Source organism: Gekko japonicus, unplaced genomic scaffold (assembly GCF_001447785.1).
Source record: "Gekko japonicus isolate JY-2015 unplaced genomic scaffold, Gekko_japonicus_V1.1 scaffold869, whole genome shotgun sequence".
Classification (NCBI taxonomy): Eukaryota; Metazoa; Chordata; class Lepidosauria; order Squamata; family Gekkonidae; genus Gekko; species Gekko japonicus.
This window is the reverse complement of record NW_015173700.1, coordinates 474,683-499,977: the sequence shown is the minus strand read 5'-3', so window position 1 is coordinate 499,977 and position 25,295 is coordinate 474,683. Positions and strand designations below refer to the sequence as shown.

General features: G+C 47.9%; 1 protein-coding gene across 2 annotated transcripts in view; it reads right to left on the bottom strand.

Annotated features, from left to right (window-relative positions):
* Positions 1-4,072: 4,072 nt before the first annotated feature.
* LOC107120519 (dual specificity mitogen-activated protein kinase kinase 3-like) overlaps positions 4,073-25,295 on the bottom strand; it is an 81,137-nt gene continuing 59,914 nt past the window's right edge. For both annotated transcript variants that reach the window (XM_015423237.1, XM_015423236.1), the window contains exons 5-13: positions 24,575-24,688; positions 16,101-16,220; positions 15,178-15,294; positions 14,613-14,664; positions 10,560-10,687; positions 9,662-9,745; positions 8,402-8,541; positions 7,950-7,995; positions 4,073-7,678 (exon numbers count right to left, since the gene is read on the bottom strand). In XM_015423237.1, coding sequence (XP_015278723.1) covers positions 7,595-7,678; positions 7,950-7,995; positions 8,402-8,541; positions 9,662-9,745; positions 10,560-10,687; positions 14,613-14,664; positions 15,178-15,294; positions 16,101-16,220; positions 24,575-24,688 — 885 coding nt within the window. In that variant the 3' untranslated portion in view covers positions 4,073-7,594. The remainder of the gene's footprint in view (positions 7,679-7,949; positions 7,996-8,401; positions 8,542-9,661; positions 9,746-10,559; positions 10,688-14,612; positions 14,665-15,177; positions 15,295-16,100; positions 16,221-24,574; positions 24,689-25,295) is intronic.

Sequence of the window (25,295 nt, the reverse complement as noted above, 5' to 3'; positions counted from 1 at the left end):
TGCGTTAGGACTGACTACTCTTACAACTCTTAAGAGTGTTCGGTCTTCCACTTGTTTTGCAGTCAACCTCTCCTCAGGGAAGTGTTGCCCTCTCTCACCAAAAGAAAATGTTCATGCAAACCTGGGTGGTGGTGATGGAATATGAAACCCCCCCCCCCAATTTGCAACTGTATATCTCAATGTCTCAGTAAGTGACCTTGGGCTGGTCAGACTGAGCTACTTGCCAGAGTTATCAGGATAATAATGGGATTGTGGCCCTCTTCGGAAAGAGGGAGGGATGAAATTCAGGCAAAAATATTTTATAATGGGAAAGATGCCATCTAGCAGCTCACCTGCGCCATCTAGTGTTGGATCTGAGTTGAATAAATTAGAGGCTTCTCTGCTGATTCCAGGTTTCCAAAGGCATCTTGGGCTTGCATCAAATCCCACACCTTGGGGCTAGTTTGCACCAACCCTGCACACTCCTGGCAAAACCAAGCCACATTTAATCCCAGCATGGGGGGGGGGGGGCCAGGCCAAGGAACGGGGGGGGGGGGGGTCACGACAAAGCACTGGGGAGGGGTGTGTGGATTGCAAGCAACTTGCCAGAACCATCTATGGGGATTTCCTCAATATTGCCTCTGTATTTATATATTCACTACTAGGAGGAGCTCAGACACATTTGCTGGAGAAGCTGCAAGTCTTGTTTTTGAAAACACAAAGGACTCCGCTTCTAGCTTTTGAAGCTCCCGTGTTATGAATAAAAGATCAGTTAGACTACCTAATTGTGAAGTCTTTCGGGGAAACAACGAGGTTCTTCTCTTCCCCCTTGAGACAGGCCAACGGTGGTTTAGGTGGGAATAAAGACTTCTGAAAACAACATTAAAATGCTCAAAGATGTCCTCTGCTATGGAAACTATGGCTGATCCTCACAATGGGCAGAGCTGCATTACGCCAAGACAGCTGGCCCACTTGGGTTAGTTGGGAGTCTTTTCTGACTGGCCACAGTTTTCCTAGGGCCTGCTCCTCTTGACTGGTGACAGAAGGTTCACATGTTATCAGTCTCAGGGCAAATGCGTAGAGGTGGCTAAACAGGGTGGTCAAAAATGGGGCTGCAGGACCCTTGGCCTGCACAGTGGAATGCCAAACAGGGGAATTCACAGAGTAAGTCATGTAGAAGGGATGCAGATTTGCACAATACTAGTTGCAGAATTGAGCTACAGATCACCTAGTTGCATACGGACCAGAACGACTGCCTGCTCCCTTATGAACCTGCCCCACCCACTATGGTCATCTTCAGAGACCCTGCTTTGCACGCTCCCACCTTTGGAGATTAGGGGAGTGGCAGAAAGGCAGGGTAGAAGTTTTGTAAAATAAAATCAATTTTCATTATTTTCAAGGCATGGCTCACCAAGCCTAGACCTCGGCCTCAAGAATGCCCAAGAGCAGTCAGTCCCCATGCTTCTTGATACAATGCTCAGAAACCATCACGAACCCCGAAGCCCCATCAATATTCAGAGACAGCATTTTCTATTGCGCAGTCCTCGGTCAAGCAGAAACAGCACCAAGTCGTAACTGGTGAAACTCTCTGGGATGAGTCAGAGTTATGGGAACCTTGGCATCCTTTCCAGCAAGTTTCTAGTCCTTGATGTTCCAGAGTGAGTTGAAGGGTGGGAAGGTAGATATTAGGAAAAAACTCTCGTACAGGAAGAGTTGTGCAACAGTGGAATCAGTTGCCAAGGGAGGTGGTGAGCTCCCCCTCCCCTCCCTGGCAGGCTTTAAGCAGCGACGGGACAAACACTTTGTCAGGGATGCTCGAGGCAGATCCTGCATTGAGCAGGGGGTTGGACTAGATGACCTGGATGGCCCCTTCCAACTCTGTAATTCTATGATTCTAACACAAGCCATGTGACGACGGGAGTTTTGACTCTTGGAAACTGAGACCCTGAAACTCTGTCGGTCTCTAAGGTGCGGTTGAACTTGCATCTAACAGTTCTACTGATACATGGCCACCCGCCTGAAACCATCTTACCCTAGTTACCACTTCTGCCTCTAAAATGCAACCCAGTTTGAACATCTTGTCAACTGCCAAACAGCAGAGTATTCAGGAATAAGAAACAAGAGACTTTCCAATGCCAGAAGAGGGTGGAATAATGCGCCAATGGGCACTTCCCCCCTGAACACCTACTGACTGCCATCAGCGAGGCAGAGAAGAGACAACCTCCAAAGTGGCCGGATCCAGCCCCCCCCCATTTTACTCAAAGCTATCACATTTAACTGAACAGCACAATCTCTCCCTTATTATAAAAGAGTAGTGGGTGCCAACGTTCTAATTCTAAAATGCACTCCCTTAGTGTATGGCTGATGGAACTGCTCCTCAGCATATACCGCCACCAATCAGAAGGCAAAGCCCGGGTCCCGCCCACACCACAACTGCTGCAAATAATTGAATAGTGGGCACCAACGTTCTAAAATTGGCCCCTTTAGTGTTAGGCCGGAAGAACTGCCACTCAGAAGACACTGGCTGGGTTGACTGGCTGCTTTGTGCAGTCTCGCCCAGCGTTCCAAGGTCATTTGCATATGGAAGCTGATTGGACTTCACTCCATTCCACACCTCAAACTCCCCCCCCGCAAGGCAGTTGGAATTTTCAGTTGCATAACATACCTCATAGGGGAGAGGAGAATGTCAGCTGCTTTGGTTACCACTGCAGGGAAAGACTGCCCTTTCCCTAGGCAGAGGCTGTGGGGTTTTTTTTTGTAAAACTTAAGACAGACAGGCGGGGTATAAATATAATAATAAATAAATAAAATAAACTCCAGGTTGGAAACTTCCAGGATATTTTAGGGATGAAGCCTGCTGAGGGTGGGGTCTGAGGAGGAGGAGGAAGAGGGGGACCTCAGACAGATACAATGCCATACTGCCCACACTCCAGGAGCCGCGGTCGCCCGGGCCGAGATTGGGGGGGCAAGGCGGGCGACAGAAGGCCGATGCCTCCGTCGCCCGGCCCTCTACAGAATCCACCCCCCAAACCTCCAGGTATTTCCCTCCTTAGAGCTGGCAACCCTACATTCCCCTCAGTGCCTGTTGGTAGGCAACTAAGCTTGGTCCTGTCACCTACTTTGGCCTTTGGGAGAAAACACATTGGGGCCAGTCCTGATAGGGTTGCCAACTCCAGATGGGAAATTCCTGGAGATTTGAGGGATGGAGCCTGAAGAGGGTGAGGTTTGAGGAGGGGTGGGACCTCAGACAGGTACACTGCCATAGACTCCACCCTCCAAACCAGTCAGTCCCACATAGGGAACCATTGTTGCCAATCTCCAGGTGAGGGCTGGAGAGCACTCAGTATTACAACTGTTCTGCAGAAGGGAGGGCAGAAGTCAGCTGAAGTCAAAGGGGCAGATAATGGTAGGTTGGTGGCTAGCTGGGAAGGAGATGGGGTTGCCAACTACATGCTGACAAATTCCTGGGGATTTGAGGGGTGGAGCCTGGAGAGGGTGGGGTTTGCAGAGGGGTGGGACCTCAGACAGGTAGAATGCCATAGACTCCACCCTCCAAACCAGCCATTTTGTCCTGGGTAACAATTGCTGCCAATCTCCAGGTGAGGGCTACAGATTACTCACAATTACAACTGCTCTTCAGGTAGCAGAGATCAGTTCCTCTGGAGAAAACAGTGGACTCTGTCATTATATCCTGCTGAGGTCACCACAGCAAATTGACACTGTTTGCCCAAAGCCAGAGCACTGCCCCAGAACCTCTTTCTAGACCCCGTTGTATTGCTTTCACAATGGGCTTTACTGCTAGTTAATATATAATACACACAGTGCGATTAACATACTATTTTTTTAAATGATCGTATTGGGTTTTAAAAATCCATGTAATCGCATTTTAAGAAAATCACAAGTGAAACCAAATATGGGGCTGCTTTTATTGGGAAAAAAAAATAGCGACCAAATTTAGCCGGGCTTTACTGCTAGTTAATATATAATACACACAGTGCGATTAACATACTATTTTTTTAAATGATCGTATTGGGTTTTAAAAATCCATGTAATCGCATTTTAAGAAAATCACAAGTGAAACCAAATATGGGGCTCCTTTTATTGGGAAAAAAAAAATAGCGACCAAATTTAGCTGTTTAACAAACAGTCCTCCGAAAAGCGATTAGGCCTTTCTTCAGATATATAGCATCTTTTTTATTTCCACTGGAGCTCCATACAGGGAAGGGAAATTAAGAAAAAAAATACCATACAGGGCCATAATAATAAAATAATTGTAGACATAAAACACAAGGCAGGGAGTAAGTCTTGTTTTGCCAACCAGAGAGTAACTCAAAAGGCCATTTCTGCCGCACATGGACCCAGTTCAAGACCTTTTCCACATTATACATTCACTTCATGTGCTGGCTTCCAAAAAAAACCAAGCAAAATAATAAAAACAGTCCTAGAAATAGACTTTTACCAAATCCATGCAAATTCTGGAGGGGCGGGGAGAATCGTCATTGTCCACAGCATTAAAGGAAAGGGCACAGCAGGGATCAGTCCACCCGGCAAGGTGGGACCACAAACCCTGAAACCATCAACGATAAAAAGTTATTATACAGGTACCCAGAAACGGCTACGATTCAAAGGCCATGGCTTGCAATGGAACTCAGGAGGAAGCTGTGTGGTCAGCCGGAGTGTGAGACAAGGAGAAATCCAGAAAGATTCCACAGGTTAGAAATATTGGAGAGTTCAATACCGAGAGAAAGCATGTGGTCTAGAAATGTAGAACCAGGAGAGTCCTTCAAGGCTGGGAACATTAGTAACAGGAGGGGGGGGGAATAAAAACAAACAATTGATTCCCCAGGAGGCCGCCTTCAAGGATCAGGGCAGCGGTAGTAAGTATCTAAAGAACATATTTCTTTACAAAGGACTAGTTAAAAATCGGCAGCTTTTTAATCCACGCGTGGTCTCCATACAGATTCTTCGCTGCTTCTCAAAGGACACCACCTCTTAGAGCTTAAAAATATTTTTATTAAACAGTTCTCCCAACTGCTTCTTCTAAGTTTCTGGCTCCCCCCCCCCGCCAAACTCTCCTCAATATTCATCATCAAGTTGTTTCTTAAATATAATTTATATATATATATACACACACAAATATATTAGGGAGTTTTTGTTTTGTTTTTTTAAAAAGCGCCTTTTCATTTTTAGGAAAAAAAGAAAAGGGGATACTATCTATAGGACATCTGACTACCTCAAGTTAGAATTCATGTCTCCCCTTTTGAGGAGGGGGGGATTATGAGGAGGGGGGATTTTGAAGCAGTTCTGTAAAAGGGGGAAGGGGGGAAAGGAAGGGAATTCTCAACAGTCTTTTTTTAAAAAAATCATAAAAGGCACCCTATACAGGAGCAGAGAAGGGTCACGGGACGTTTCACTACAATCATTGGCCAAGTGCACCCAGGAGGCTGGTCTGGGAGGGCCACACAACATAACTGAAGCAGGCCGAGCCCGTCTGAAGCGTCTCTTATTTAAATCAACATCACGTTTCACCGGCAAAATTTAACTTGTGGAATTCATTAATGGGCGGGCAGGTACACTTTCTGCAAGCCACTACACGTGGATTTGCTAGCCAATGTGTACAATTGAGGCCCCAATGCTCGTGCTATTCAGTGAAAAGCAGACCCCAAGATGCTGCGCTTTTGACGGAACAGGAGCATGAGGCAGGAAGGGCTTAATCCTTCCACCATCAGCTGTTCTCACCCTGCGTGTTTACGAAGGCCTACATGCATGTGGAAATCTATGACTCTGGATGAGAGAGAGGACCATACTGAGATCCACCTCCTCCCTGGCTCAAAACTCCAGCCTCCTTAGGCTGCTCTTCATTTCAAGAGTCAGGCCTTCATTTCACACGCCTCCAATATGTGGGATGGCTTGAGGAGGAAAAAATCACCCACTGACAGGACTTTTACCTCAGAGTAAGAAGGGGCTGGGGACCCAGAGGCATCTGTGCTTTCAAAAAAAGAAGAACAAAATTCATTGAGAGTGATTATCCACAGTCACCATGACTGAGGAAAATCTCCACATTGACAGGAATTTTACCTCAGAAGATGAAGTGCTGGGGACCCAGAGGCATCTCTGTTTTTTTAAAAAAAAGAACAAAATTCATTGAGAGGCATCTGTTTTTTTTTTTTTTTAAAGAACAAAATTCATTGAGAGGCATCTGTGTTTTTTTAAGAACAAAATTCATTGAAAGGCATCTGTTTTCAACAAAAAAAGGACAAAATTCATTGAGAGGCATCTTTGTGTTTGTTTTTTAAAAAAAACAAAATTCATTGAGAGGCATCTGTGTTTTCAAAAAAAGAAAAAAAGAAAATTCATTGAGAGTGACTATCTGGTCACCATAACTGAGGAAAATATCCACGTTGACAGGAATTTTACCTCAGAGTAGAAAGGTCAGGGCCCCAGAGGCCTCTGGGCCATGCTATCGAGCGAGCATCCAGGGGCCAGCAGTGGTGCAGGACCATGAGAGATGCCGGTCATCTCTCACCATGCCAAGGGGCTGGGATCAAGCCCCCGATGCACGTCAGCACCCTCTTTGCTGTGCCGCCCCAAAGGGACACAAAGATGGCAGAACTGGCTGCAGATGGCCATCACAGAACACAGACCAAGGGACAGCAAGGCACATGATATGTCTTTAAGATCAATCACTCCTTGGCTCCCAAACTCATTTAGAAATATTAGAAGGCACCAAAAGTTGTGGTTTCACCACATGACTGTGGATAGACACAGTACACGGGACACGGGAGAAGGGGAATCGCCCTTTGGCAATTACTACCCAGAACTAGGAATGGATTCAGCCATTTGTCCGAACACCACCACCCCCACTAAAGCAATTTCAAAGGTAGCCGTTACAGCAACATCTGGTTAGACGAGGTTTACGAACCAGACAAAACACGTGCTGCTGGTGAGCTCATGATGGGAGGTTTGCGGGGAAAGGGGCAGGCATGGAAGCTAAGTCACAGGTTATGTGGCAGCAAACTTCTCAGATTAAAAAAAGCCACATCAATGTGCCTCAGGATAAAAACGAACTACCACATCAAAAGGAGGAGGGGTGAAGCTACACATCCATCCAGTGCTAGTTTTCAATGGGCAGGGAAGAGCATTATTTGGAGAAGGGGGGCAGGAAAGCCATCCCCACCCCCTTCCCGCGGGCATTTGCCTGCCGTTTTCGACGGGGTTACTGCCCACGCAACTGCATTTTCAAAGCACCCATTTCCATAACCACACTTTGAGGAATCTGCCCCTGAAAAATAGAGCACCTCACGTCACTTCATCAGCACAACCAAATGGGTGACAGGCTCGAGCGTCGAAAAGAATTGAAGCGCCTGTCCCAGGTACACCCTCCTCCTGAACTGATGGTGCGCGAGCTTTACTCTGTAGCTTGACTTCTATCTCAGGAGTCAAAAAAATGCCTAAAAGCCGGAGGGGTGGGAGGATGCATCGAAGACATTCATTCTGTTTTGTGCAAACAATCATTTAATGCTAAAGTCTGTTATGTCCTTCTCTCTCTCCATGGGGACAGCCGGGAACGCCGCCGTGCCGTTTCCTTTGTCCGACAGCGAGGTCTGTGGCAAATTTAGGAGTCTTCCCCGAGGATTTCTACCACAAAGTCAGCCATGTTGGTCACTTTGGTGTCGTGCAAGGTGAAGAAAGGGTGGGCCTGCCGGAAAGGAACAGAAGAGGGCATCAGGTCTGCTGAGGAGAATGGTGGTGGCCGGAGGATCGCCACAGGCAAAGTGCCAAGCTGAAGGGCACAATGGCACCTCTGGGCCCCCAACAGAGTATCCCAACTCGCACACCGCACACATACAAGTTCTGTGACCAGCTCAAGGTTAAAGCTGGTGGGAGATCCTTAGGGTAAAATGTTGTTTGGCCCTTAGTCATAACTCCAACTGAAACATGAGTGAGAGAGGCCAGGGATCAATACTCACCATCAGCTCCAGGTAGCTCATTCGTTCCGCAGGATTCTTCTTCAAACTGGGGAGAGAAACAAAGAGAGACAACTGAACATCTCCCATCACACTCAGGTGGCCATCTTTCTTCTCTGGGAATTCATCTGTGTTTTGAGAGCCATTCAGAACTTTAGGGGGAGCGATATGAATTATTAAAATAATTTGAATTTATTTCGGCTTGCATGACCAAAATGATAATAGAGTCACGGGGGTAGCTGTGTTGGTCTGAAGCAACAGAACAAAGTTTGAGTCCTTGAAGACCAACAAAGTTTAATCCTGGGCATAAGCTTTCGTGTGCACGCACATGAAAAGTTATACCCAGAATTAAACTTTGTTGGTCTTTAAGGTGCCCCTGGACTCAAACTTTGTTTAATTAATTAATGAAGAAGAGAGGTCCTTGGGTAAGAGAGAGGGACCCGCGAGGGACTCACCACTGTGCTGTGAAGTCTACAAAGTCCTGTGAGAAGCGATCGGAGGGCAGCTGGGGAGAAGGCTCCTCCACCACTTGTTTCAGCTGCTGGAAAGGGGTCCTCCAGGAGTCATAAGGGAAGCGGAGGATGGCCAGCTCGATCTAAGAGGGGCAGACAAGCCAGGGGAATCACGAGGGAACTACCACGGTCAGCCACTGGTTGGATCACACACAAGCTTTTCCTTATGAGGGCACATTGTGTTGCCACCACCCACTCCAAACATACAAGAAAATAAATAATATTTTAATACACTTTTTTCATTATTGCCAGAAGGGGAGGGGAAAAGAAAAAGAAATTCAAAATGATCATGGCATAGTTTCTTGAACTTGAGGCCCACTTCATCAGATGCATGAAGTGCATCCACAGTTGGCACACTTAGGCTTACAGAGGGTTATAAAAATGTAAATAGCAGAGTTAATGTGCTCCTGTGTTAGCTCTACCTCTTGCCATACCAAATGACCATCCTGTGCTTTTGCTCCTTTGTAACCAGCATGGTATAGTGTTTAGGATCTCTCACTACGATCTGGAAGGCCGGGGTTCAAATCACCCTCTCTGCCATGAAGTTTGCTGGGTGACCTTGGGCCAGTCACACTATCTAGTGTACCTCACAAGGTTGTTGCAGAGATAAAATGGAGGGGGGATGACGAACGTCCCCCTGAGCTCCTTGGATAAAAGATGGGATTTAAACAAAAGTGTGCTAAAATAAAATTCTTGTCTTGGCTTGATTTCTGGACCTGGACTTGGCAAAATCAGAATTATGTCCAAAAAATGCAACAAAAAAAAAGAGACGTCACGCACAATCTTGGTGTACAAGATCACAGTGCAAGTTTTGTATCATTCAAAAAACACTACCTTGAAATCAGCTCTAAAAATCAGACTTCTCTCACTGCCACCTGCTGGAGACAAGACTGATGTACAAAACACAGAGAAGAGGAGGCGGGGAGGGGGGCAACTCACTGCAATCTCATTTCCTCCCCCCCCATCTCTTGAAACATTACTTATAATTTTCACACTGTAAAAACTGCGTTTATAACTGCAAGCTGCCATGAGTGCCAGTTTTTAAAGGTGATGGAGGGGAGGGACTTCCAAATGTCTTTTTTTTAAAAAACAAAAAAGAACAATATATGATACACTGCAGCCTCGGTAATAAGTTAAGGCTGTACGCAGACAGGCTTACTTCTCACATGCCAACAAACAAGAGACGTCCATTATGTATCTTACCAAGGTAATCCCAAAGCTCCAGACATCTGATTTCACGTTATATCCCTTTTGGATCACATCTGGCCCTGGGTTTATCCTCTCTGGCTGCAAAGGGCGGGAGAAAAGTCAAAGCCGTGTTACAGATGGGGCACACACAGGATGCACACTCCCTGCAAGGGTGGGCAGTGAGCAGGCATGCCAAAGCCACACAACCCCTTTCCTGTTGCCCACCAAGTGTGTTTTTAGAATGTGGGCGGGGTGAAAGTGGGCAGGGCCAAATCACCAGAGGGAGGGCAGGAAGGGTTGCCTCAGTGCTTAGTTCTCATGGCCCTTTCTTACACGCCCAGGGAAGTGCTGATCGCCACTTTGGGGTCAGGAAGCAGTTTGGCTGGAGATCCTAGAGGTTTTTTGTCATCTTCTGGGCATGGAACAGTGGTCACTGGGTGTGTGTAGGGTGGGGGGGAGGTATCTGTGAATTCCCTGCATTGTGCAGGGGATTGGACGAGATGACCTGGAGGTCCCTTCCAACTCTATGATTCGATGATTGGCTGTGTGGATTTCTAAAAATGTTCCTTTGGCAGCAGCTGCCATCACAGCACAACGATCTTCACTGTATGACTGAAGGGAAAGCTGCAGCAACCATTTTCTGTCTGGCTCTGCCTAGTGCAGCAGCTGTTTTATGGCAGCCATTTTGTGGACGTGCCCACCAGTGTATCAGAATCCCAAAGGTGCACGCAGGCTCAAAAAGACTCGGGACCCCCGGTCTACATGCTGACTGCCTTTGCTCTGGGGGTAATTCTTCCTGGGACTGTACTATTTCTAGTTGTGGGCGGAAGGAATCGCATGACTGAATACTGAATACTTCCTCCCTATATAAATAGGAGAGGGCAGAAATGCCCCCTCCAGTTACGCCACTCACAGCCATATAAGGTTTACAGCCAGCATCCAACGTCTTTGCGACGGAATCCACCAAGTAGCCGCTGATGCCGAAGTCACACATCTTCACGTGCCCTTCCTTATTGATCAGGACATTGGACGGCTTCACGTCTGTCAAGATCAAAACGATCAGAATTAATGTGCGCGCCACCTGAAGAAGGGGTTCCCACTCTGAACAGCCCCCACATGCTGAACATCTGTGGTGCAATCATTAGTGTCAGCTATAAGGTAAAGGTTTCCCTTGCTCGAAAGCCAGTCGAGTCCGACTCTAGGGTTGCGGTGCTCATCTCCGTTTCAAAGCCGAACAGCCAGCGCTGTCCGAAGACGTTTCCGTGGTCATGTGGCCGGCATGACTAAACACCGAGGCGCACGGAACACTGTCGGCTATAGCAAAGAATATATTCAAAAGCCTCACAGGGGCGACTCTGCGCCAGTCACATTCACTTCCTCTCTCAGCAAAACCTACCTCACAGGGTTGTGTGGAGAAAGGAGGAATGGGAGAATTCCCATCTGTGACTCCAGATATGTGCTGGAAGCACTCAGATAACTAACTGTGGGAAGCAGAGATGTACAGACGGGCCCTTCTTGTCAGAACAGAGATGTGCATGCACAAAGGGTGTAGGGCTTGGAATGCAGCCAGAGCCATAGAAATACATGGAAAGACTCCCCACCCACCCACCGCCAAGTTTCTAGACCTCATGATTAGGCATCCAGAAGGAGCCAAGTCTGGAGACTTCTATACCTTAAACTGCATCTTATTCTTCTCTGCATGCCTTGTTTGTTTTAAACAAATACTACTAAAACAACAACAGTCAATCAAAATTAGGATGGCTACCCACATATTTGAAAGAAAAGTTCTACATAGCTTTCCAAGAATCAACAAAGATAAGAAAGAAGGATTCTAGGGTAGCAATAATGACTTAGACAAGATATGGCTCTCATCAAATGACAAACTAATCCAAAAGCTATATAACGTTCTACTGATTATTTACAAGATGAAACAGTTAAAACAACCATGATAGCATGGATGAAAGATCTAGAGCACAACATAGACATAGACCAATGGACAAAAATTTGGAAATCTGCAAAACTGATGAGAGCCATACCATATAAAGAAAATATATTTAAAATGTTCCATAGGTGGCACTGGATACCAGATAAAATAGCAAATTGCTTTCTGAACGGTAATAGAAACTGTTGGAAATGTAAAAAAAAATGTTGGCACATATTTTCACATGTGGTGGAGATGTGAAAAAAATGCAAAAGTATTGGTGCAACATATATAATACTGTGAAAAAAATAACAGGACTAGAAATACTGTTTGTACCAGAAACATGTTTATTAAATATATTTCCAGAACAATGTAAGAAGGAAAATTTATATATAATAACGTATATCTTTACAGTGGCAAGAATAATGCTAGCAAAATGTTGGAAATCAACCGTGCAGCCTCCTCCCCCCCCTCCCAAGCCCGCGGGAGCCCATGGGGAGGCTGAACGGGGCTTGCATCTAAGAGATACAAGCCCCGTTCAGCCTCCTCCCCCCCTCCCAAGCCCAGGGGAGCCCATGGGGAGGCTGAACGGGGCTTGCATCTAAGAGATACAAGCCCCGTTCAGCCTCCTCCCCCCCTCCCAAGCCCAGGGGAGCCCATGGGGAGGCTGAACGGGGCTTGCATCTAAGAGACACACACACAGAGAGATGGCAAAGCTAAATGGTACAGTCTGCTCTTCCCTTAATATCTTTGTGATTTAGTTTGGTCCTCTTGGAGCTCGTTTCACTTTCGTTTTATATGCTGAATGGACCTGAGGTGGTTTCAAATGTAAGTCTTCAAGCTCCTTTTTAACTGCTCGTGGGATAATTTAGAACTTGGGGAAAGCAAACATACACAGAGGCTTTCATTTTCTGTCCCTTTCTTCCCATTTTTTCTTCCCCTTTCTTTCCATTTCTTTGCTTTGTTTCTTTTCCTTTCTCCCATTTCTTTCTTTTCCTTTCTCCCATTTCTTTCTTTCCCTTTCCTGCCTTCCTTCCCTTTCTTTCTATCCCCTTCCTTCCTTCCTTCCTTCCTTCCTTCCTTCCTTCCTTCCTTCCTTCCTCTCTTTTTTAAGCTATAACCAGCTTAAATAAAGGTTAACAGTCAATAAACACAAAGTGTGCCAGACAAAGCTTGAGTCCAGTGGCACCTTTAATACCAACAGAGTTTAATTCTGGGTCTTAGCTTTCATGTGAATAAACTTTGTTGGTCTTAAAGGTGCCACTGAACTCAAACTTTGTTCTGTTGCACTGGAACAGATATTCTTAAGTACCACTGCTAATGAAATATTGAGCTGCTATCCTACCTTAAGCATGTGTGGACAGGAGGTGTTGGGTGTACCCTAATAATTTGTTCAAGTAACTTTGTGAAGTCTTTTGTACAGTGTAACCCTATTGCCTGTGTAGAAGAGCCCTCTTGAATCATTCTGGTTTGCATAGATCCAGGTGGGTAGCTGTGTTGGTCTGAAGCAATAGAACAAAGTTTGGGTCCAGTGGCACCTTTAAGACCCACAAAGTTTAATTCTGGGTCTAAGCTTTTGTGTTCATGCACTCATTTTCAGATACATTGAAAGAGTCATCAACCATTACATGTAGGTAGCAAGTGAGGAGGATGTTGCCCATATCTGTAGACTTCTGCAAATGTGGGAACTGTAGCCTCTATTCATAACTGGGTCACTGGTCACTTCTTCAGCTATGAAATATCTGTAGAAGAGAGCAGTGACTCACAAAAGCTGATCCCCTGCTACAAATTTTCTTTGTGCTTTTGAAGCAGTTTTTCTCCAGGTAGGTTCGCCAGCTCTGAGTTGGGAAATACTTGGAGATTTTTGGGGTGGAGCGTGAGCAGTGGGTGTTGCCTTCTGACACACTTCTGGTGTGTCTTTGGGAGGCTGTAAAGCATTGTGGCCAGCGGGGCCCTTCTCGCTTTGCCGCCTGGGAGATCCGGCTCGAGGCTTCTCTCCCCACTGAACAGCAACAGAAGAGGCACTTTTTCCTGTTTTCCTCCTCTAAAAACTAGGTGCGTCTTATGGTCAGGTGCGTCTTATGGAGCGAAAAATACGGTAATCCCCTCAATAGAGGAACTGATAGACAAACTATTGTCGTTGGCTAAAATGGATAGGTTAAGGGAAAGACCAAGACGTATATGAGAAAAGATGGAATAAAATGTCTGTATGGTTGAATAATAGGATGTGAAAAAATGACACAGCAGAATGTAACTGTAAATCTGCTAAAGGCTGTTTAAAACGTTGGAAAATTATAAATAAAATAATAAAAAAGAAGAAGAGGAGGAGGAGGAGGAAGAAGAAGAGGAAAGAGGAGGTGACTGGATTTATACCCTGCCCTTCACTCGGAGTCTCAGAGCAGCTTACAATCTCCTTCCCTTCCTCTTCCCACAACAGACCCCCTGTGAGGTAGGTGGGGCTGAGAGAGCTTTTTCGAGGACTGCTCTTGAGAGAACAGCTCTGAGAGATCTTGTGACTGACCCAAGGTCACCCAGCTGGCTGCATGTGGAGGAGTGGGGAATCAAACCTGGTTCTCCCAGATTATAGTCCACATTCCTAACCACTACACCAAACTGGTCTCCCTGAGAACCAGTGTGGTGCTGCGGTATGAGCTGCTGAACTAAGGATGGGACAGCCACTCTTGCTCAGCCTAACCTACCTCACAGGGTTGTTGCGTGGATAAAAATGGAGAAATGGAGAATAATGTATACTACCCTGAGCTCCCTGAAGGGCAGGAAGGGTTTTGTTTTTTAAAAGCATCTACGAAAGATCTCCTCAGTTGGCCACCTCCATCCTCCCCTGGCACGGCATTTCCTAGTTTTGCAAATGCCTTCAATAATGCAAATCGGCATTATGCAAAACACGTGGGACAGCCACAGACTTGAAAAGCTACACCCAGAGAGGCAGAAAAAACCAATTATTTGGGTGTGGCCACAACATCAAGACGAAAAGACACGAGAGGAAAAAAACGGCAGAAGTGCTCGCGGGAGCTGCTGAACACCTACCTCTGTGAATCACTGCCAGTTTGCTGTGTAGATGCTCCAGGGCTCGGATGATCTGGGGACGGGCAAGAGAGAGTTAGCCGAGCCCCACAGCTGAGTCAGCCAAGCCAGACCCCACAACCTAACAGTTGTACCCTGTATAACCCTGTGCAATGGTGCCTTCACCCCTCTGAACCTAGCCTGGCACCTATCCTATCAGCTTGGAGACACCATTAAGACATTTATGTTCATTCCGGCTTTATAACCCCTCATCTTGCCCCGTTTCTCTTCTGCTTGGTACAGTCTGCTTTTGAGGTTTATTACATGGCGGATTTTAATGAGCTAACATTTCAGCTGCTTAGCTGTTTCAGCACAGAGAAACGGGATGCTTTCTGATGGCCGAGTTGCATTGTTTCAACCACTGCCCTGATGTGATTGTGTTTTTTAAATCTGTTGCACTAGCCACTTTATTGCAGTCTCATTAACCATCTCAGGCAGATTTGGAAGAGGTGGGTGTATGAAAATGCTCTGCTGTTGGTCGTCTGTCCGTCCATCATCCCCCCACCCCCCCCAAGAAGGCACCACTCACAGATACAGCAATTTTCCCCAGTATGTCTTCCGGGATCGTTTTCTTCTTCTCCAGGACCTTTTTGTAGAACTTATCCAGAGACGTGTCCATCAGCTCCATGCATATCCACACGTCTCCCTGAGAACAAGGGCGGGGAGAAAGAAAGAGAAGCCTGCGTCAGACAGAGAATGGCCCTCTGACGGATTGTCCCTAGAGGGTTGCCGTAGCACAGCAGCTAAGATGCTGAACTGTGAAGCACAAATTCCCTGGTTCGAACCTCCATCTCTGTCAGGCACTTAACAGCAAGTCACACTATTCAATTGGAGGGAGGATGGTCCTATTGATCTCCCTTGCAAGGTTGCTGTGAACAACTTGCCCGTTCACTTTGGTCATCATTGGAGGACCTGCTTTGGTTACTCCCACATCTGAGGGTAGACAGGTAGCAACCCAAGAGAGGGCTTTCTCAGTTGTGGCACCAAAACTTTGGAACCCCCTCCCCAGATAGACTCATTGGTCTCTCTCTATTGGTGTCTCCCACCAGCAGGTGAAGACTTTGGTTCATTTCGCATACCCCCCCCCCCATAACAGTTATTGGTCCTCCTCCCTGATTCTTGGGGTTGTTTTTGTGTTTTTACTGAATGGTTTTATAATTTTAATTTTTAAAAAAATTGTTCAAATGTTCTCATGTTTTTATGTATGCCGTCTTGGGAACCTTGATTGGGTGGAAAGGTGGCATAAAGATTTTTCAAATAAGTAAAATATTGTGCAGGTCGCAAGATAAATATGCACCGAACACTTTGAACACTTGAAAGTACTATATGAAGTGAGGTGAGCAGACACGCCCCGCCACCTTAAAGCAATTTGAATGGTTTGCCTGAGCTATCAAGACCACCCTGCAAGACTGGCAGAAAAATGTCCCTGGCAATTTATTGCTGCCCACACACCTCTCGAAAAAGGGCACCGTAGAAAGTGACAGTGTAGAAGCAGTCGACCGTCCTCATAGAGATGTCCAAATCCATCAACAGTCTCTTCTGTTCCTGTGTGTTCACAGTGGCCCGGATCCTCTGAATCGGAAAGAGCAAAACAAGGAGACTGTTAAACAAAGATGCAGTTATCTCTCCTTATATATAATTGAGTAGTGGGTGCCAAAGTTCTAAAATGCACTCCTTTAGTGTATGGACGCTTGAACTGTCAGTCAGAAGACGCTGGCTGGGTTGACTGGCTGCTTTGTGCAGTCCCGCCCAGTGTTTCAAGGTCTTTTGCATATGGAAGCTGATTGGACTTCACTGCATTCCACACCTCAAACTCACCCCCCTCCCCGCAAGGCAGTTGGAATGTCAGTTGCATATGGAACCTTCAAGGTCTTTTGCATATGGAAGCTGATTGGACTTCACTCCATTCCACACTTTAGGAATTGTTTGGTGCATTTACGATGGGGCTCCTGGGGAACTATTGTTGCCAATCTTGGCCCAGCAGCCATCAAACCATTCTCTTCAACCCCCTGCTGTGCAGCTGACTTTCCCCTAGGGTTGCCAATCTCCAGGTGGGACCTGGAGATCTCCCACTGTTACAATTGATCTCCAGATGACAGAGATCAGTTCCCCTGGAGAAAATGGATGCTTTGGAGGGTAGACCCTATGACATTATACCTGCTGAGTCCTTCCGCTCCGCCCAATGCTGCCCTCTACAGAATCCACCCCCCAAACCTCCAGGTATTTCCCTCCTTAGAGCTGGCAACCCTACATTCCCCTCAGTGCCTGTTGGTAGGCAACTAAGCTTGGTCCTGTCACCTACTTTGGCCTTTGGGAGAAAACACATTGGGGCCAGTCCTGATAGGGTTACCAACTCCAGATGGGAAATTCCTGGAGATTTGAGGGATGGAGCCTAAAGAGGGTGAGGTTTGAGGAGGGGTGGGACCTCAGATAGGTACACTGCCATAGACTCCACCCTCCAAACCAGTCAGTCCCACATAGGGAACCATTGTTGCCAATCTCCAGGTGAGGGCTGGAGAGCACTCAGAATTACAACTGCTCTGCAGAAGGGAGGGCAGAAGTCAGCTGAAGTCAAAGGGGCAGATAATGGTAGGTTGATGGTTAGCTGGGAAGGAGATGGGGTTGCCAACTACATGCTGACAAATTCCTGGGGATTTGAGGGGTGGAGCCTGGAGAGGGTGGGGTTTGCAGAGGGGTGGGACCTCAGACAGGTAGAATGCCATAGACTACACCCTCCAAACCAGCCACTTTGTCCTGGGTAACAATTGCTGCCAATCTCCAGGTGAGGGCTACAGATCACTCACAATTACAACTGCTCTTCAGGTAGCAGAGATCAGTTCCTCTGGAGAAAACAGTGGACTTTATCATTATACCCTGCTGAGGTCACCACAGCAAATTGACACTGTTTGCCCAAAGCCAGAGCACTCCCCCAGACCCTCTTTCTAGATCCCGTATTGCTTTCACAACGGGCTTTACTGCTAGTCTGTAACTATAATTCATCAAGTATCTTCTTTGCAGGTACCCATGGGGACTGCGCATGAGCAGGCCTGCCATCGAAGAAGTTCTTTCAGCTAAGAGCCTCCAGGGGGCACTGTGCACTGGAACCAGAAAACTCCTTCCCGTCCAGGGACCACGTGTGCCCACACAGCAGCGCCCCACCCTCAGTACCTCTAGTGCCATTTACGTCGGAGCATGCAGTGGGGCAGGAGGGAGAGTATGTGTGCCTGCACAGAAGATACTTGATGAACAACAGTTACAGGTAAGTGCAACTTGGTTTTCATCACCGATCTTCTGTGCAGTCCCACATGGGGATTCTAGCAAGCTACTCACCCGGGAGTAGGGCATGCTCTCCTCACTTCAACAGAGAATGAAGTACTGCCTTTCCCGCTCGAGCTTCTCACCTCGCCTGCAGATCCAAAGTGTAGTGGTGTACAAACGTGTCTGCTGACGACCAAGTAGCAGCTTGGCAGATCTCCATCAATGGTACTCCATCGAAGCAAGCTGCCGAGGAAGCCATACCTCTAGTGGAATGGGTGCGGATGTTCAGTGGGCACAGCAACTTGGTCAAACCACAGCATTTCCCAATCTTTGAGACTATCCACCTGGATAAAGCCCTGTCCCTCTTATTAGGACCAGTGAACCATACAGACAGTGCTCTATCCCTGCGGAACTCCAGGGCTCTTTTAAGGGAGAATAATAAATCCCTTCTAACATCCGGGGAGTGCAACAACTGCTTATTTTCAGAGCTTGGTGCAGGAAAAAAGATGGGCAAAATAATATCCTGGGATAAGTGGAACCTGGAAACTACATCAGGGAGAAACCAAAGGGTCAAAGGGTTACCCTTTCAGGAAGAGTTGCTAATTTGCTTACCCTCCTGGCTAATGTAACAGCCACTAGAAAACATACTTTCATAGAGCGTTCAGCCAAAGAACGGCAAGGGTGTTACCCCTACCAGAGGGCTGTTGCCACCATTACAAAAGGTTCAAAGGGCTTAAGCATCAATTATACTAAAACAAAAGAAAGAGACTACTAGGGGACCAATGGATTCTCTCTAGTATTTTGTAATTTTGTTTTGTCGCACCCTCTGTGTCCGTACCTGGGGTTGGGACTGGGACTTTTGACAGCACCACAGCCAAGCCAAAAGGTAAAACAAGTGTACTGGAACCCAGGTTTCCCACAAGAAAAGCACAGGAATTTGCGGTGTTGAGGATGAATGGAAATGTGAAAGTAAGCATCTGTCAGGTCAATCACGATAAACCAACAGCTGAACCTTAATAACTGTAAAATTGAAGGAATAGAAACCATGCAGAACGTGGATATGTGAAGAAAAATATTTAAACTTCTAAGGTCCAGAATAGGCCTAATCCATCTCTCCCCCCCCCCTTCCCCGGTCTTTCTTGTCAACCAAGAGCATGAGAGAGAAAAAACCCTCGGGTGCTTGCGACACCTCCTGAATCGCATCCTTGCCAATGAGGGTGACTAACGCCTGGGACAGGTCCGGTGCTGCCTGGATACATACCACCACCACCACCCCCCGCCAAAGAACATGGCGGAACCGACTTAAATTCCAATTCTGGACAAAACCCACTCATTGGAGGTAATCACCTCTCAGGCAGAGTAAAACTGAGCTAGCCTGTCTCCAGACTTTAGGAACCAAGACCACTCCCAGTCAGAAAGAAGATTTTTGGGATGGAACCACATCTCTAGGAGGGGGCGGTCGGTGGGTTGACCTAGGCTGGCTGGAGCCCTCACGCCTGTGAGAACCTTGTTGTAGGATAAACGGCTTAGCAGGAGCACCCCCACGGCTTAGCGTAGCAGCAGTCCCTCTGGTAAGATTGCCAGGGCTGCTGTGCAAACGGCCTCTGCTTGGACTGGGAAGGACCGGGTTGCAACACCCCCGGTGACTTAGCCATCTGCTTATTCTTTATCATGCTTATTCTTTATCAAGGACAGCGTCTCGTCAGTCCTTGTAGAAAAAAGTGTTGAACCATTGAAAGGTAGGTCCTCGATCTTGTGCTTGGTCTCTACAGGTAACGCAGTTGATCTTGCTGTGGCGTCTGAGTACGATAGAACTTGCCATGGCACGCGCTGCAGAATCCGCAGAATCTCGACCTGCTTTGATCTGCTGCCCGGACAGTTTGATGGCCTCAGTGTGTAGGACCTCAGCAAGGGGCCTCTTGTCCTTGGGCAGAAGCTCCAGGAGTCTCGACCATAAGAAAAGTTGATTGTCTCATAGTTGGAAACCTTGAAACGCAACGCAGAAGAAGAACACAATTTCCATTCCAAGACATCCAACTTCCTTTCCTCTCTATCCATGGGAGTGGAATGGGAAGCCTGACGGCCTTTAGGTTGCGTCTCCTCAGCCACCAGAGAAGACGGTGGAGGACGTGTCATTAAATAGTTAAAAGGCTCCTTCTTCTTGATCCTATAAAAATGTTCCGCTCTTCTAGACGTGGATTGAAGGGAAGTGGGCTTTGGTCCTCCACAGCCCCTCTAACACTGGGAACGCAATAATGCCAAGGGACTCTGAATAGAGGTGACTCAGTCTTTCGCCTTTGGTTTGTGTTCGAATGTAACAACTTCTGTCTCCAGGGACTGAGCCATATGGATCATCTGTTCCTCATACATACGGACATCTTCCGCAGGGGAGGCTGGAGAAGGCTCACCCACCCTCTTGTCCACACTCGGATCCTGTCAGATTCAATAGCATCCTCTTCCCACACAGCTGAAAGAGGGGAGCGAGGCCTACATGAAACCAATGCTGAAGGCAGATATGATGGATCCCGATGAGAATAGGGATATAAGTTCACATCTCTGGGCTGAGCAAAACTGTCGCCCCAGCCTTCCAGATAGCCTGGAGACAACATATACAGGTGCGACGGCCATCACATGGACAGTTGAGGCTGAGGCCACGGAACTGTTGCCACTTGCTCCGGATCTGAGTCATGCAGAACCGCCGGTAAGTTCACTTCTGCTTCCCCGCCCGAGATTGAAACCGGAGGGGACCTCAGGTCCTGGCTCAGGAGTGTGGACCGGAGTGTGTTGTTGGGACGCAGATTAGTGTTTGCCCTTATCTTTGGACTTGGTCTTCGCCCTCTCAACTGGAAGCTTAGAAGAAGCCCGATGAGCCCAAGGAGAGCATGTACTCAATTGGACCCGTTGTGCTCTGCACCCAAAAGGCAGAGCCAACTGCATCGATTCCAAGGATGCGGCAGTGGCTAATTTTTCCAGGGCCGGCTTAGATGATGGCTCCAACGCTTTGAGGGCTTTCGCCCACAGTGTTGCCTTACGTTTTGACACCCTATCTCCCCGAGCATTGGGGGTAAAGCACTGGCAGGCTTTACATGGGGGGGGGGACGTTATGCCCCTCACCCAAACAAAACGGACATAGGTCACATTCATCGGTTTGGGTCATCTTCGCCCCACAATGGATGCATTTTCTGAACAAAGCTTTCTGGAGCCAAGGTAAAACTCAGAAGTTTGAACAACCGCAGCGAACCAGGGAAGCAATTCCTCACCAACACAAAATACTGGAGGCTCAACAAAGACGACCACCTCCTTCGGTGGCAAAAGAGGAACTATGGGGGCCCTTGCTGCTCAAGAGCACGTGGTCCCTGGGCGGGAACAAGTTTTCTGGCTCCAGCACACAGCGCCCCCTGGAGACGCTTAGGTGAAAGAACTTCTCCAATGGCAGGCCTGTTCATGCACAGTCCCCATGTGGAACTGCACCAAAGATCGATGATGAACAAAAGTTACAACTTTGCGGACTGTAAGGCATTCCTCTGACGCACTTCTTGCTGGCTTATAGACACAGACTGCTACCCCCTTGCCAACTTTTCCGCGCCTTCTCAGTTTCTGTTGCCAGTATATGGAATGCAGCATAGAAGAAGAGGATTACTGGGTGGGGGGGGGGCCCGGGGGGGGGGGGGGGGTTAGCTGCTGTTGAAACACGACATGACCTACGAGGAGCACCTGAAGCTGCCTTGTGCACAGTGCAAGCATCGTGGCCATCTAGCTCAATGCTCTTTAACCGTTCCAGAGCCCGAACCCACAGAACAGGGGACCACTCTGGCAAGCAGCAAGCACATGAGAGAAGTCATGTGACAGGAAAGGGGAGGAGCCAGAGTTATGAACTCACCAGTGGCAAGGCCAGAACCCCGAACAGTGGAGTGGAAGAGGTCGGAGAGGCAACCCAAGCCCCACACTAAGGGTGTGTGTGGGTGTGTGTGTGTCACGAACAAGCCAAGTGTCAGAGCCGTGGAGGAATCCCTTCCACTAACCTGGGACCCTGGCCCTGCCATCCGGCCGCTGTTCTCAGCATGCATGCAAAGAGATCGAGGAAGCAGGGCGTCCTCACTCTCTCTATATGCATGGGAGTATCAGGCCCTTCTACAAAGCCAGTCACAAATATGGTGGTTTACTAGCAGTAAAGCCCGTTGTGAAAGCAATACAACGAGATCTAGAAAGAGGGTCTGGGGGAGTGCTCTGGCTTTGGGCAAACAGTGTCAATTTGCTGTGGTGACCTCAGCAGGGTATAATGATAAAGTCCACTGTTTTCTCCAGAGGAACTGATCTCTGCTACCTGAAGAGCAGTTGTAATTGTGAGTGATCTGTAGCCCTCACCTGGAGATTGGCAGCAATTGTTACCCAGGACAAAGTGGCTGGTTTGGAGGATGTAGTCTATGGCATTCTACCTGTCTGAGGTCCCACCCCTCTGCAAACCCCACCCTCTCCAGGCTCCACCCCTCAAATCCCCAGGAATTTGTCAGCATGTAGTTGGCAACCCCATCTCCTTCCCAGCTAACCATCAACCTACCATTATCTGCCCCTTTGACTTCAACTGACTTCTGCCCTCCCTTCTGCAGAGCAGTTGTAATTCTGAGTGCTCTCCAGCCCTCACCTGGAGATTGGCAACAATGGTTCCCTATGTGGGACTGACTGGTTTGGAGGGTGGAGTCTATGGCAGTGTACCTATCTGAGGTCCCACCCCTCCTCAAACCTCACCCTCTTTAGGCTCCATCCCTCAAATCTCCAGGAATTTCCCATCTGGAGTTGGTAACCCTATCAGGACTGGCCCCAATGTGTTTTCTCCCAAAGGCCAAAGTAGGTGACAGGACCAAGCTTAGTTGCCTACCAACAGGCATTGAGGGGAATGTAGGGTTGCCAGCTCTAAGGAGGGAACTACCTGGAGTTTTGGGGGGTGGATTCTGTAGTGGGCAGCATTGGGCGGGGTGGGGGGGCGGAAGGACTCAGCAGGTATAATGTCATAGGGTCTACCCTCCAAAGCAGCCATTTTCTCCAGGGGAAACTGATCTCTGTCATCTGGAAATCAATTGTAGCAGTGGGAGATCTCCAGGTCCCACCTGGAGTTTGGCAACCCTAGGGGAAAGTGTGCTGCACAGCAGGGGGTTGAAGAGAATGGTTTGATGGGTGCTGGGCCAAGATTGGCAACAATAGTTCCCCAGGAGCGAATAGCTGGGTTGGCGGGTGGAGTCTATGGCACTGTAACCTGTCTGAGGTCCCCATCTCCCCAGGCAGCTTTTAAAACATGATCCTGGGACCTACACACCACCAGACATTTCCAACTGCCTTGCGGGGGGGGGGGGTATGAGGTGTGGAATGGAGTGAAGTCCAATCAGCTTCCATATGCAAAAGACCTTGAAGGTTCCATATGCAACTGACATTCCAACTGCCTTGCGGGGAGGGGGGTGAGTTTGAGGTGTGGAATGCAGTGAAGTCCAATCAGCTTCCATATGCAAAAGACCTTGAAACACTGGGCGGGACTGCACAAAGCAGCCAGTCAACCCAGCCAGCGTCTTCTGACTGACAGTTCAAGCGTCCATACACTAAAGGAGTGCATTTTAGAACTTTGGCACCCACTACTCAATTATATATAAGGAGAGATACGGGGTTCACCTGAGTGTCCCGACACGTGAGCAGAAGGCCACCGTTCTACTACAGGACGCGCCAACATGGCTCACATCAAATGTTTTTAGACAGTGGGTGGCCTCTGACTGGCCACTGGAGATTTTGAAAGTCTCTTCGGCAGCAGCTGTTACCACAGCACAAGGATCTTCACTAGGTGACCTAAAGTAAGCTGTGTGTATGCCAGAAAATATTTCTGAATAATATGTTCATTTTAAAAGGCATCCTGTTAAACAAGAGTTCTGCCTAAAGCGTTGGAAGAGTTACTGTTAGAGTTATGCGTGAACTCACTCCCAGGCTTTTGAGGCTGGCCCCACCTCCTTCGGCAGCCTTTTTGAAGCGGGCTCCACCTCCTTCGGCAGCCATTTTGTAGTTTACCCACCACCCTGTGTCAGAATCCCCACGGCAGCAACAGAAGAAATCAAGGTGTTGAGTCAATTCTTTATTTTTATTATTTCCTGATTTCCTCAACACCTTGATTTCTTCTTTATTTCTTTCTTTCTTCTGCTGCTGCAACTGCTGGTGTGGCCCTGATTTCTTCACTGCTTTAGCATTCCCAAGGCACCTGCAGGCTCAAAGAGGCTGGGTTGACCCAGGTCTATTCTGATTGGCGAGTGGCTCTGTGGAGACAGAAAAGGTGTTCTCCTAACTGGAGGTGCCAGGGATTGAACCCAGGCACTTCTGCATGCACAGCATGTGTTCCACACCTGAGCAACGGCGCTTCCCAAACAAGGATCTTCGGTTTGATCCAGCAGGGCTTGTTTCGTGCGCCTCTGATGGACATCAAGAAACTCTCTATTGGGGTCCTGCAGACTATAAATCGGAAAGCCTTTCTGTTTTATTCCTTCCAACGCTCTGCACTTTGTCAACAAAGAGAAGAACTTCCCCACTACCTCATCTACAATCTTCTGCATAGAACACTACACTTGATCTTAGCCAAAAGGCCAAGAAGCAATTTTAGGTCCAGGAGGGCTCTCACCGCGACTGGCAGTGGCTCTTACCTTCACAGCCATGGTGGTACCACTCTGTTCGTGCCAGACCTTCTCCACCACGCCGTAAGCGCCACGTCCAAGCTCCTGGATGCTCACCAAGTCATCAGCCTCTACTTCAAAGTTCTATGGATTGGGGGAAAGGGGGAAAAAAGGAGAAATCAGCAAACGAAATTCTGACAGGTTAACACAATCCCTCCGTAGGCTGAAAGGAATCCCTTCCTTTACTCAGCAAACCACTGAACTGTGGAACTCACCGCCACTGGACGCAGCATAAATGGCTAAGCCACTAGCAGAGACATCATGAAAAATGGAATTGATGCGATTCATAGAGGGTTCTTCCTAGATGACAGCTCTCCTAAACTTTAAGCAGAACTGGGGTGGGGGTGGGGGGTGGGGGGAGATGCAAATTTGGAGACTGCAGCTTAGGTTGCAGATTAGTAGCTCCTCTTTTGCCCGTTGCTCCTTGCATGCACAGCTCCCTTCATGTGGCAAGCCAGCCACATCCAGGGGGGAGGAGGCTATGCTAACTCTTCCCTTGCATGTTAGTTTACTACATGCAAGGAGTTAAAAAGAAAAAAACCACAGGGACCATTCAAATGTGCCATCTGTCACCAACAGTCTGAAATAAGCCAACCCCAACGGACCCAACATATGAACATGGCTGAAATCTACGCATACATCCTTTCAAACAGCAAGTGGAGGACCGGGGGGGGGGGGGGACAAAAAAAAA